The sequence below is a fragment of the Rhipicephalus microplus genome, chromosome 1, assembly GCF_043290135.1.
Source record: "Rhipicephalus microplus isolate Deutch F79 chromosome 1, USDA_Rmic, whole genome shotgun sequence".
NCBI lineage: Eukaryota > Metazoa > Arthropoda > Arachnida > Ixodida > Ixodidae > Rhipicephalus > Rhipicephalus microplus.
Window position 1 is genome coordinate 11,832,569 of NC_134700.1, and position 14,615 is coordinate 11,847,183.

General features: G+C 46.9%; 1 protein-coding gene across 3 annotated transcripts in view; it reads right to left on the reverse strand.

The window, feature by feature from the left end:
* Positions 1-14,615, reverse strand: part of LOC119178179 (heat shock protein 60A) — a 170,811-nt gene that overhangs the window by 130,455 nt on the left and 25,741 nt on the right. For 2 of the 3 annotated variants that reach the window (XM_075886726.1, XM_037429360.2), the window contains 2 exons: positions 13,890-14,060; positions 1,918-2,349 (listed from right to left, as the gene is read on the reverse strand). In XM_075886726.1, coding sequence (XP_075742841.1) covers positions 1,918-2,349; positions 13,890-14,060 — 603 coding nt within the window. The remainder of the gene's footprint in view (positions 1-1,917; positions 2,350-13,889; positions 14,061-14,615) is intronic. The other variant, XM_037429361.2, reaches the window with a different exon arrangement.

Consider the following 14,615-nt stretch of genomic DNA (forward strand, 5'->3'; position numbering starts at 1 on the left):
CGCTCGCAGAAACTCGCGATAAGCTGCTGATCTTATCAGCATTCACTTTCTGCTGTTGCGCACGATCAAAAAGGTTGTGTCCTTCCTTATGCGCTGCCTATCGCCGACTTCGTCCGAGGCGGCCAAGGAAAGAGGCAGAGATGTTGGCGTTTCATTCGACGGATCGTGTTCCGTCGCCGCGCAGTTCTGTACTAGGTGCGCGTCGGATATACCCGCGCCATTATCTATTTTTGCCGTAGATTTCTTGCGTTTTTTCCCAAACTTGTGAGCAGTGCGGAACTTGCGATACGGCTTCGGCATGATGAAAAGTTCAAGCCAGTTTCAAAGTGTGGCCAAGAGCGTAGGCCTAAAAACAGGGTTCAGGAAGCCGGCGAGAACAATGACATGTGAGCGAGATACACTGACGACTTCATGTGCGTTCTACTGCCGCACGCAGCAGACAGCTCGGTAAAACGCGGCCGAGAGCGTAGGCCTTTCGCACTGTCCCGGCGGCTTTGTCGAGCTCGTTCAGCGCCGTACCAGTATACCGTCGAGCGTAGAGACTATACAGAGATGCTTGCTCTAATTTCTCGCTAGCTCTCGGAAGTTCAGGAAGCCGACGAGTACAAAATGACATACACTCGCCGCATCGCTTGCGCTCCGCTGCCGCACGCAGCAGACAGCTCAAGAGGCCCGGTGAATCAAAAGGCGCGATTTAGTCACGTGTGCTCACTGCATCAATAGGCTCACACGATGGGGCTTTTTTTGTATGCGAATTCACGGCGTGCATACTGAGTGGATGAAAAAAAGCGCGGCAGGATATGAAAGAAAAAAAAAGTCTTTCGAATGCGACCAAGACAGCTGCTGTATCAAGCTTAGAACGGCAACACTGCGGCGCTGAAAAAGCCCGTTTTTCACGCGTCCATGGCCGAAAATTCAGCTCACTAACGTAGCGTAAACTCATGGCTAAATTACCTATGTAGGACGCGTGAAAATTGGAGAGATTATGCAGCAATAGTGGGAGAATCCAAATATATCATTTTCAAAAAATCGTATCTTTAGCGATTTTCGGTCTCTAAGACCCGCTTCTCCCATTAACGAGCTTTTACTATACAAGATCCACACCATTTCTCGCGAGAAGGAAACTGGGATGAGAGCAATGATGACATTGAAACAGCGCGCTCGAACCAAAGTGAAGAATCCGTATTCAACGCTGATGCATCACAGTGGGTAAAAAGGATGCGCACGGTTGAGAGTTCATCTTTCACCAGTCGAGCTGCCCACATCAGGATAGATTGCTCTTCTTCAAATAAACGCGCACTGGTTTCATATAGTTCGTGTTTGTTTCTTCACGCTTATTAGAGCATAACATGGTCACAAATGTATGCACAGCACAGGTAAGCAACTTGCGTGTTTGCGTTTACGATTTTTGCACAAATGTTCATTATTTTCACAACGACTTTTCAAAATAATGAATTATTTTTAGTGGTCTTTTGATATTCGTAGTACTGAGATTTCACTACATGTTGCACATTTACCATAATTTACACATTTGCCATAATTTGCCATGATTGCGCATTTGCCACATTTACCATAATTTTTTACTAAGTACAGTACTGCTGCTAATAATGAAATTTGAGACGTTCCTAAACATTGATCTTTCATGCTGATACAAACTGTTAGATGCCTTTAGTGTCCTTTCAACATAGCTGGATAAAAGTTTGTGGTTATTCAAATGGCTTTGCTATTAGTCTATCCTCAAATTTTCATTGAGATATCTCAACAAACGAAAAAGTTGCTGTTCAAAGGTAGCCTATGCGGTGCATCGCACAGTTTCTACCATTTTGCCTTCACCAATAGTGTAGTACTACAGTAAAAGTAAAAAAAAAAAAAATATCTGAACTGGAACAAAAAACAAACGAGGAAGGGGCTGTCTACCTTGACAGTGATGACGCCATCCCTGCCAACCCGCTTCATGGCATCTGAGATGAGGTCACCAATAGAGCGGTCCCCATTGGCCGAAATGGTGGCCACCTGGGCAATCTCCTCAGGCGTGGTGACCTGCTTGGAGAGCTTCTTTAGCTCCTCGACGACCCGCTCAACGGCCAACATGACTCCTTTGCGGATCTCGATGGGGTTGGCCCCCTTGGAGATGCGCTCGAAGCCCTCGCGCGCAATGGCCCGCGCCAACACAGTGGCCGTGGTGGTGCCGTCGCCCGCCTCCTCATTAGTGTTGTTGGCCACGTCCTGCACCAGCTTAGCCCCAACGTTCTGGAAGCGGTCCTTCAGCTCAATGCCCTTGGCAACAGTCACACCATCTTTGGTGATCTTGGGGGCACCCCAGGACTGCTCCAGGATCACATTGCGTCCCTGTGGCAGAAGCAAGGTTTAGTTCTCTTCCCCACAATCAGAGGACATTAAAATTATCCAAGGTGCAAGAAAAATAATTAGGTGTTGACACTCTCTGCCTGGCTCGACAAAGTGCGTAAACATAATGTTCACCTTTAGTACATGCGCCGGCCGCAATTTCGTGGGGGAACTGCGACAAAGAGCTTATTAAGAAACCAAGCGGGACAAAGCAAACATTTTTTTTTTTTCCACCTCATGATATTTTATTTCTACACCGTGCACGCTAGCAACTAGAGCTAGAAACTCACACCGCGTTTCTCACTACATAAACCGCCGCAATTAGCTGCGTGGTGTTGAAGAAAAAAAAAAAACACCGAGTTCTCATGAACAGATGCAGTTACGGATGCTACGTTACGACATGGGGGCCAAGAGGAGGAAAGAAGCAAACATCTGTAATTTACCAAACGAGGTTACAATATAAGGGTTTGATACAATACAAGACATGTATTCACATTACTTACAACTGAATTAGGGAGCTGAGAATCTTGCATAATTCTCTGTTTCTCCGGGCTTCGGGCACTCTATATCCCTCCCTCTCTTACTAGCCTTTGCTGCCCGGCCCAACAAGGGGCAGTCTGGTCCTGTCAATTATCCCGTTCCCGGAACTATATACCTGGGGTACCAACCACCCACCTTTTTCTTATGGCATAGTTGGTTGGTCGTTTAAGAGCCCTCTGAAAAGTGGCTGCATGTTTAGTTGGCAGCATTTGAGCCCTCAGACTATCTTCGGTTGGCTTTTTCGGAGTGCTTCCTAGCAGGGGTGGATCCAGCCACTCATTTCGGGGGGGGGGTCTTCCGAAGTAACATTGGTGAGGCGGGCGTAGCCATGACCTTTTCTGTTTATACTATCAGAAAAACCCCTTCATAGCATAAATACTATTAATGTGTGCTCACTGTGGTTTTTCATTAGTCTTTATTGGTGATACGAGGAGGACAGGAAGCAGTGCAGTGAGAAGGGTGCTGACAGATATTGAGGAGAAGGAGGCGATCACCCCTACTGCCCATGCAGTGTAAAAAACGGTGCACGCCGGTCGCACGCGTACTTCTGAAGCTTCGGGTACGCTGCTCTAGGCCTACGTTCGACTGTTTTCGTACTAAAGTTCGTATCACCCGCCCCGATTAGGAAGTGCGTTCGGAACATTCTAATTTAGGTCCAACGGACATAGTGAAATTCTGCTGGGGAATTACAAGCATTCTATCTACTGCGACGTCCTTGGTATGAAGAAAGTGAAATAAATGTGGTTTCATTCATTCATTCACGAATTCGTATCTGCCGCATTTTCGCATTACTTAGATTTTACTCTGCATTTAGATTAACGCCTCTTAAACTCAATTATAATAAAATGAGACAGGTTCGAAAAAACTGGAGCGGATTGAGCTGCTTTTTTATGTCAATGCGGCCAGATCACGCATAGAAATTTCGATTTCTGGGAGGTTTTTATGACAACTGTACAAACTGAAAACACGGTCGAAACAGGATAGTCTCCCGGCCAATCCGGGAAACTTGGCAGGTATGCATAAAGCTATGCGCTGACACGCTACAACACGCCCCTGTGGTCAGGCCATGACGAGTGCCGTTTTGGAAGGTAGGCGTTGTATTTAAAGGTCAACACTAGGTGACTTAAGTTATGTTCAACTGTTCTCAAGAAATGGCGCCACCTCTGACATATAAATATGACTGTCGCCGGAATAAGCAGTGGCATGGGTTGAGTGTGTTCATTGTCCTGAGTCGCGCCGTATTGCTGACACTACAATCTGGCGATGAGGTTTTCGATCACACCGCAATGGTTTTCGCCGTCACCCCGGGCACTCCAGCCATAACATGAACCCGCTGGATACGCCTCTACGAGAATTTTTTTCTCGCGTCCGGAGCTGCCGACCTGCCTGCTGTATCTTGGGACCTAGTTTCTCCCAGCAATGTCATGAAGAGTTTGAATAAAATGGGACATGATGTTACGTGGAGAATAACTTTACTGAACAAAATACAGAATGAACTCTGGACAGACAAGATGGCATCGAGCTCGCTCGTAGAGACTGCCTACATCGTCTTCTTTCCTGTCCTCTTCGTCGTTATCAACTGCCCGTTACATAATCACCCCGGCGGCTGGAGCACCCACCCGTTGCTAATCGGGAAGCACTAAAGTAATATGGGTTGAGTTGCGTAACATGTACTATGTCAGTGTGAGGGTGAATGATGGCGGGGTTGGTAGGGGCGATTTCGTAAGTGACATCAGGTACTTGGCGTAAGATGCGGTAGGGACCTGAACAGCGGGGGAGTAATTCCTCCAAAAGTTTAAGGTGGCGCGAGAGGGACCAAAGCAGAACGAGATTGCCAGGTGTGAAGTAAACATCACGATGGCGAGCATCATATACGCTCTTCTGATTGTCCTGGGGGTCCAGTAGTCGTCAAGCAACTTGGTGTGCCGCTTGGGCCTTGATTATTGCATCTCGAGCGTACTTAGACGTGTCATTTAGTCTGGTCGGCAGAAGCATGTCAAAAGGTAATGAACGGTCATGGCCGAACAACAGAAATAAAGGAGAGAACCCAGCGGTGTCGTGTCTAGAGGAATTGTACGCGAATGTTACAAACGGTAACGTAGTGTCCCGGTTGCAGTTATCGGTGGAGACATACATGGAGAGCATGTCGTTGAGAGTGTGATTGAGACCATTTGTTTGTGGATGATAAGCAGTCAAAAGCTTGTGTTTAGTTGCGCAGGAGGTCATCAACCACTTTGGAAAAGAAGTACCTGCCTCGATCAGTAAGGAGTTGTCGAGGGGCGCGGTGATGTAGAAGGACGTCCTCCAAAAAGAAATCAGCCACATCAGTTGCACAGCTAGTTGGAAGGGCCCATGTGTTCCCACATTGGGTAGTATAATCTGTCGCTACTGCAATCCACTGATTACCCACAGCTGACGTAGGAAAAGGGCCAAGCAGGTCCATGCCAACGCAGTAGAATGGGCCTCGTGGGATGTCCAGTGGCTGAAGACAACCAGCAAGAAGGGCATTTGGTGTTTTCCGTCGTTCACAAGGGTCGCAGGCTGCATCATAAAAGCAGACGTCGCAGTACATGCCAGGCCAGAAGAAGCGCAGGCGAACTCTGCCGTAGGTCCGTAACACGCCGAGTTGACTAGCTATCGGTGCATCATGATGCTGGGAGAGAACAGTCTGACGCAATTGAAAGGGAACGACAAGTAGTCTTTCTGGGCCGTCAGGATGCATATTGTACAGCACAATACACCATCGTGTAACTCAAACATTCAAAGGAAAGGGTAGGGCATCATCAATGTTAGCTTTCGAATGATACTGTCCAAAAAAGTATCCCGCCGCTGCTCGATTCCTATGTCATGAAATGCGGATAGAGAAAGAACGTCGGCAGGAAGGGTGGTTGTAAAGGAGTTGCCGCCTGGAGGGTAGACAGGATATCGGGACAAGCAGTCGGCACCTTGATGCAAGCAGCCGGTTTCGTACAGGACTTAGCAGTAAAATTCTTTAAGGCGCAGGGCCGAACGGCCAAGACCGCCTGAAGGGTCTTTCAGGGATGAAAGCCAGCACAAGGGGTGGTGATCAGTGATGACTGTGAATGGCTGACAGCACAAATAGGGACAAAATTTACCGACTGCCCAAACAAGTGCCAAACATTCGCATTCACTTACTGAATATTTTCTTTCACCGGACGAAAAAAGGCGGCTGGCATAGGCAGCAACAAGGTCGCGTCGTTGTTTCTCGGCCAGGACTGCATCGATGCCATAGCCACTTGTGTCTGTACGAACTTCTGTTAGAGTCGAGATGTCAAAGTGAGCGAGGATAGAAGAAGTAAACAGCCACACTATATTTCGGAACGCATCTGCTTGCTAAGGGCCCCGATGTAGCCATCTTTTTTGAGGAGGTGAGTAACAGGGCGTTCGACGTCTGCGAAGTTTTTAACAAAGCGGCAGAAATAAGCACTGAGGCCAACGACACTGCAAACGTCTTTGGTACACATTTGTACAGGGATATCTTTTACTGCACGTATTTTATCTTGATCAGGGAAAACACCTACAGGATCAATGAATAACCTTTTGTCCGAGCAGAGAAATTTTACGACAGTCGGATTGGCACTTTGCCGAATTGAGGTGCTGTCCCCCCGCACAAAAGTCAGGCAAGATTTTTGATAGCCTTTCAAAGTGTGTCGAAAAAAGGAGAAAAATGATGAAGTCATCCAGGTAGCACAAGCAGATGAACGATTTGAAGCCTTGCAGCAGGGCGTCCATCATACTGCCACAATGTGTTGGTGGCAGAAGACGAGAGCGAAGAAGTGATTGGCTGCTGTGGCTGAGTAAACGGTCGTCCACTTCGAGTTCCTGTCTATCGTTTACTCTCGCGACAGACTGGTGGACGTGCTGGGTACTGTACTGCAACGTCTTATGCTTGCTGGTCCTGGACCAGAAGCAACCACACCCAGTGCACCAGAGTCTGCTGATATCCATCGAAACAGCCGCCGCCTTCAAGGACTACCACCGCAGTACGGCCCCTTGGCAAGTTCTGCGAGGACAATGTTTGCCACATCCGCAACCCAAACTGAGCATAACCCTGTGTCATCAACACGCCTCGCACATCGAATCCATTATATCGTGATGCCGGCAAAGATGTCGAAGACTGACTTGACCGTTTCGACCGGGTTGCCGCCATCAACGACTGGGACAATCGCAGTAAGTCGAAGAGCGTGTATATCTCCCTCTTAGACGCGGCAAGAGTGGGGTACGAGAACCACGAAACTTCATTCACACGTTGGCAGGAATTCCATCGGCAGCTTCGCGAGGAGCGTAGTAACCCTGAAAGGAAAGAGAGAGCAAAGCAGGCACTTTCTTTGCGGTTTCAAATGCCGAACGAGAGCGTTGCAATGTTTATCGAAGAGATGTCGCGACTGTTTCGACGGGCTGACCCCCACATGCCAAAAGACAAGAAAGTGCGCCTGCTAATGCGAGGCGTAAAGGACAACTTTTCGCAGGCCTTGTGCGCAACCCTCCTACGACTGTGTCCGAGTTCATACGTGAGGCCCCAATTATGGAGCGCATGCTTCGGCAGCGGTTGTCGCAGGATGAGCATCAGACGGCCATGTCCGCTGTGTGCTCGCTTGTACTAGGAGGTGATAACAGGGAGGTCCTTGCAGAACTCATACTGCAAGTTGTACAGCAAGTTGTACGCAAAGAACTTCGGAAATTTCATGCAGCGTCCCCTCCCAGTAGCGCTGCTTTTACAGACGTCGTTCGTAATGAAATCAGGCAGTTCGTTCACTCCTCACCACCATCGCAAGTCGAACCTGTTACGCTTTCCTACGCAGATGCCCTACGCGTCTCTACACCGTCGACGGCACACTTTGCTCATCCACCTGCTGGGACCACTAGACGCTTTCCAAATCCAGCCCATCGCCTGCCTTCTCAGGTCGATTTTCGTCCTGGCCCGCGAAGGTCCACCGTCTGGCGTGCAGACGACAATTGTCTTTTGTGCTACCACTGTGGCAAAGTTGGACACATGTACCGCGACTGTTACTACCAACAAATATGCGTACGCTGAATTCCACCCAGATGCCCGTTGTCCACGCTGTGGTGAGCGCCCACAAGAAATTGCGGATTACTTGGAAGGTAGTCATCCCGATCCTGTCCCGCCACGACGACAGTCACGGTTATTATCACTTTGTCCGTCCGCATCAACGCACCGCGCCCGACCCGCCTTTGGGTCCCTTGGTGTAAGTGGCGCAATCCCACGCTGGGGAAACTGAAAACGGCGACCTCCGGAAGTGAGGCCGCTGTCACGCGAATCGACAAATACCCTCTGCCGCTGCCTTACGACGAGCCGTCAAAGCCTCTTTCTGAAACCGCCAACAGAACGTCCGCTGCCATTATTGTTTCCGTCGACTGTTATCCAGTCACTGCGCTTGCCGACACGGGAGCCGATTACTCGATGATGAGTGCTTCATTGGCCACTCGTCTACACAAAGTGCTGACAACGTGGGACGGCCCTCAACTAATCACCGCTGGAGGGCACCTCGTATCCCTTATAGGAAGGTGCACCGCCAGGCTTGAGATTTGCGCGTCTGCTTTTGTAGCGTCATTCCTTGTACTGCCCAATTGTTCTTGGCCGGTCATTTTTTGCATGGATTTTCTGCAAGAGTATGGAGCAATAATTAATCTACGTGATTTGTTCGTCAGTTTCACTAACTGTGTTTCTCCAGATTCCGACATCGAGAACAAACATCGTGGCGTGGCCTTACGCGTAGTCGATTATTGCGTCACGTTGCCACCTCGCAGTAGTATCTTCGTGCTCGTTGAATGTCCATGGGAGTAGTCGATTACGGGCATCGCCGAAAGTAACCTGACGTTATTGCTTGATCGCGAAGTCGCCGTTGCTCGAAGTGTCGTTCAACTCCGAAATGGCCAGACTTCGGTTCTAGTTACGAATTTCAGTGACGAACACAGGCATTTCGCAAACGCACAACCATAGCTTATGTGGAAGCACTGGATGATTTGGACGCCTTCCCTTTGATTACGGCGATCTCGACTGACAACAGCTGCGATACTGACGTGACTAGTCGCTTCAACGTCAATCGCCAGTTAGAAGAACCTAAGAGGGCAAGGTTGTCTCCTCTCATCCTTTAGTGACTGCTTTGCCACTACTTCGAAAGTCCGGCAGACTCCTCTAATGAAGCACGGAATTATCACTGAGCCCAACGACTAACCTGTGCGCCAACATGCTTACCGCCTGTCGCAGAAGGAGAAGGATGCTATCCGTTATCAAGTGAAACGAATGCTCGACGACGACGTAATTCAACGATCGACTAGTCCTTGGTCACCAGTTGTTCTGGTTAAAAAGAAAGATGGTTCATTACGATTCTACGTCAACTACCACAAACTGAACAAGATAACGAAAAAGACGTATATCCTCTACCTCGTATTGATGACTCCTTGGATCGCCTGCGACATGCCCGTTATTTCTCTTCCATGGATCTACGTAGCGGATATCGGCAGATTGAAGTAGACGAACGGGACCGAGAAAAAACGGCGCTTATTACAACTGACGGTCTTCATGAATTTAAATTTTTTAAATTTCTCCCTTTTGGCCTGTGCCCCACTCCAGCCACATTCCAACAAATGATGAACCCAGTTTTATGTGACCTGAAGTGGCACTCCTGTTTAATGTATTTAGACGACGTAGTCGTTTTTTCTACGACTTTTGAACAGCACATTGAGCGGCTTGAGGCGGTTCTTCCGGCTATTCGCACTGCCGGCCTCTCTCTGAAACTGGAAAAGTGTTATTTTGGATATGAGGAACTCAAATTCCTTGGCCACATTGTCAGGAGCAGTGGTGTAGCAGAAAAAAATGCTATAGCTAGGGTTCCTAGCAACTCCTCAAGTCTAAAACATCACTTAAACATCTAATAAATATTTATATTCATTACTATACATGCCATATGCTAGTATGCACGTAAATTATGGAGGGCGGAGGGGGAAGAGTCAAGGCAGTACGAACTTTTCTTGTGTTCAGACTGGGGAGGACAGCCATTGCAAGTGTCCCCCTTGAAATTTAGCTTTAGCACGTCATATAATTCAGTTAACAGTTAAGTATAGCACAATTAACTTTTAAAATGCTTTTGAACTTTTACTGCGTACCTGTGTTAAATGCCCCTCAGCTGTGTGAACTATGGAAATCGAAAAAAGCTGAAAAAAAGACTGAATAGAACAAATGCTATTTCTCGAGCCCGGACCACATGCTCGTTTTTTTTTTATATTTTATTTGAAAGCATGGTTTAATTCTTATATAAACATACATCCCATATTAAAAATACAACTTGGACATCATGGCCTGATATGTGTCACCCGAGACTTTTCTGGATTTACGCCACCGAGTAGCATACTAAGATGATAGTGTATACAGCTTGCTTTTGGTGTCCCTTAAGCTCACGAGATGGTTCCATGGTTTAACTTTATTATTTTTAGTTTGCCAACACCATTTGGAGCAAGTTTGGAGCAGTTACTAGCAAATATTGCACTTTGGAGCAACACTTCCATCACTGCCTTCAATGAGTGGTGGCACGCTGATGGGTTGTGCTCCAGTACTGCTTCAAGGTACTGTTGCTTCCATCGCACCTACAGAAGTCAAGCAAAGCGTCAAGTCAAGCAAAAGCCAAGAAAATACGCCCTTGACTAAATTCTGTATGCGCGACCCAGTGCCTATATATACAAGGTGGCCAGTGAACGGTTGTGGGGGAGGGCAGCGACAGTTTTGCGGGTGTCTTCCTGGGCTGGCACGATACGCGAGCACGGACAGCGGGGTTGTGGACGGCGCTGCCGACGCCGGGTCAGCGACATCGTGCGACTAAGAAATGCTCCACATTTAAAAATGGTCAGCTTATTCTCAAGCGACTGAATTAAGTGGCACGTACACACCGCCAGACAGGCAAAGGAGACCACCCACCGTGACCCCGCCGACAGAATAGGGGTGTCATTTTTTTATGCTGTAGTAAGCTACTTTGCATAGTTCACAGTTGATGCAAAGAAAATGCTCTGCTGTCACATATAGCACGCAACGTAACAGACAAAGTGGGCACCAGTTATTGAGCCTCAACACATGAGCCCACGTCTCGAACAGCTCTTTGCACCCCAGTGCTCAGAACAGATGCTTTTTTTTTGTCGACGACCTTAACCAGCAAGAATTCGCAAATAGAAAATTTTAGGAACAAATCAAATACGAATGAAATAGCATAATAACTACGAATCAACTACCAATTGCATATTATTCAATAGTAAGAGAACAATTCTTAGAACAGTAGCCTCAACAATATTTAATGTGAAATAGACAATCAGAAACATGAACAAAAAGATCAATACGACTAATTTTAACCACTAAGAATGCCATTATATTAGCTTAACTGAGGTAAACTCGCATCACTAGTAACAGCTAATGAAAAATTTTAAGTGTTTGCTGAAATGGGGTATTTTCATAGAGATGTCTCGCAACCTTTTAAATAAAAGTGAGGCATAACAAACAATATGTTTGCTGAATCAACGTAACGAATGTCATCCATTGATATTATCGCTTGGTGACCATTAAGTTTTAACCATAAGCACCATCATTTGTTATCCGTGCGGAATCAATAGTTGATTAACAGATTGCTTGGGTGCATGCATCTTGATAATCCACCATTTAAAATAAATAAGTGCTGTCTCGTCCTAATATGCGTTCCTCCTCCGAGATTTTTCCGCCATTGCTCTATATTTGAAAAACTAGTCGGCATTTCGAATATGTGTCATTCAATTCGTTATTTAAGTTTTTAGAACTTTTAAGGACCCCTACTATCTCCCAAAGTTGCAGTCAGAAATGATGCAAGAACGTTAAGCTTTTTTTTTTATTATTTTGTAAGGCATCGTCCTTACTTATAAAAAAAAAGCACGACCCACATGCAATAAAAACGAGGTGAACACCAAAAAAAATAACGGGGGGGGGGGGGGGGGGGGTTGATGCTGCACTGTAGAGCACTAGGCTTCCTTTGGGTAATTTGTGAAGTCGGCGGTTGTCCCATGGAGCGCCCCTAGCGGCATTTCCTCCCAATTCTAGCCACCCTAACATCAAGCTTGTTCGCGCGAGCGAAACGCGGCATATGCTTTCAGTTAAGTTCCTAACAAGCCACAGTGGCGTTTTGAGGCTAGGAAATTCACATTCACCACAAAGCGTTCGTAGCTACAGCAATACATTTTTGTCTGAAGTTCCATCGTACCACCGGTGGGTATCCGCTGCGGACGGCGTTATTACTTTATCAGGACGATCACGTCTTGCGAGCCTATGATGGGTGCCTAGAATATGCTAAGCATATTCTAGGCTCTAAAGTTAAGGTCGCGCAAACTGCATGTGGCAGTCCTGCATTTCTCGCTGAAATTAGTGCACCAGAAAAATTTTTTAGCCTGGCTGGGCATTTTAGTACAGCATGGCATAATTTCAGCAAATTTTACAGCTTTGGCACAGCTCGGCGCAACAATCGGGAATAGTGCCGAATTGGCGCAGCCGTTGCACCCATGCACAGTGAACTTTCTCATGTATTTTTAGCATGACGACCTCTATGCTTAATTTACGACTGAATCTCCTCATAGTCACTTTTTGCCAATTTCGCAAGGATTTTTGTGAGGAAATGTTTGCTTACAGAAGTTTAAAATATTTTTAGCAGATAGTATGTCAACAGCTAAAAAAGCAAAAAAAGTCTTGCGGCTCAACCATTGCTGTAGTTTTCACGAACACTGCTTGAATTTCCGTTTTCTTTCTTCTTTACTTAGCCTATTTAGGCCACAGAAGAAATATACGACTTTAGCTCTTACGCCACATAAACAATGCCAACATAATGCTTTAAAACTGAACGAGTCACCATACTAAGTTTGAAGGTTGGATATGCACAATTTATTCCCACCTAACTCCTCCCTTTTGCCGGCACATTTAAAGGTTGATGACGTGAGCCCACAATTTTTTCTAACAAAAGCACTTTACTTAAACCACTCTCAGATAGCTACCTTTCTGCTCAATTGTTTTTCAGCAGAATAACTGGTAGTAGAATTTCAAAAAGGAACGTTTCACTTTGTTTACACCAACTTTCCATGTCTGTACAGGCATAATAGACTACTTCTCGTGATTGCTGAAGACCGCGAATTCAGGGGTGTAACAGCCGAAAAAAAATTTTGAACAACTTTGGAAGCAGAAAAATGTTACTTTTGGAGCACTGAAATCCAAATTTGGGGCAGATTATAGGGAAACAAATAAATTTTTTATATCACGAAAAACCAGGCTTGGGGCAGTATCAAAAAGAATGTTATGTACGAACCAGTCAACCTCCCCTAAATTGTACAGAGTGAATATGAGTACTGCTATTTTAATAAACTATATTGAACCACTCCACTCAGCAAACAATGATAAAGTCCACATTAACATTTTCCACGCCAGTCAAGTCCTTTGACAGACTGAGGCTTCAAATGTGGATCTCTCAAGCTCAACTCCCTACCATCCGTGGTCTCAACAGTGACATTAGGCCCAGTTTGGCTTGGCTCGGGTTGCGTCTTAAGCAGGTGCACCGCGATGTCATTTTGAATGGGAGAACGTCAAGTAGCTTCATTTTTGAAAGTCTGAGCACGCTCTTTGGTGCAGGTTTGGCGCAGACTCGCCAAATTTCGAGGAAATGTAGCAGCGTGTAGAAGCCAGAGCAATTCGGCGTCGTTGGCCGCAATTGGCACGCCTGTATCCCTCGATTGAGGATGCAAACTACTGGTGGCCAACGTGGACTTTATTTACTTGCCGAAATTAGTGCACGGGCATTTTGGCTCAGCGTGGCGCAACTTGGGCAGATTTCATAGTGCTGGTGCAATTCAACGCAAACATTAGGACCTGTATAGAATTGAAGCGATTGGTGCAGCTGTTCCACCCCTGCAAATTATTGGCTGGCCATGTCATGGCCCTTTTACACCACCGTCATGTTGCAACGGCTCACCTTGGGTCCCATGGTGACGGCCACTGCATCGGCCAGCACGTCTACCCCCTGGAGCATGAGGGCACGCACGTCTGGGCCGAAGCGAATGTCCTTGGCATAGTGGCGGCGTAGGCTTTGGCACAGGGCCCCACGCATGGGTGGCACAACACGGCACAGGTGGTACATGGTGCACTGGGACATCAATCACACACCGGCTTTCATCACAAAGCCACACATTCCGTATTCTGATACACTAAATCATCTTGTGAGCCAGACAATGTACCTGTTTTTTTCGTTACGTCAAAAATATTTCGTACTTTGTCATTGTGCTCTTTTACTGTTGAGTGCGAAAATACCCAGAGATTAGAAGAGGGCTCGTGTTGTTCCAGTCTTTAAGACGTGATGATTGATATGTGGGGTTTAACATCCCAAAACCACCATATGATTACGAGACGCCGTAGTGGAGGGCTCCGGAAATTTCGACCTGGGGTTCTTAGAAGAGCCACTCACCAGGTTTGACAATTTTGAGCTGACAAGCGCAATGCGTAGACAAGGCGTTCATGATCACGTCTGCCAAAATTTCCAACGCTACGCGCCTTGGAAATGGGTCGAATTTCAAGATGAGCGCTGCTCCCCCTCCCCTCTGCCGGCGCACGCCTAGAGAATGAGGGCATGACGTGGGCGTATGAATGGCCCTACGTACACGACAATGCAATGACGTTGGTCCCCTACGTAGAGAACTGCTCC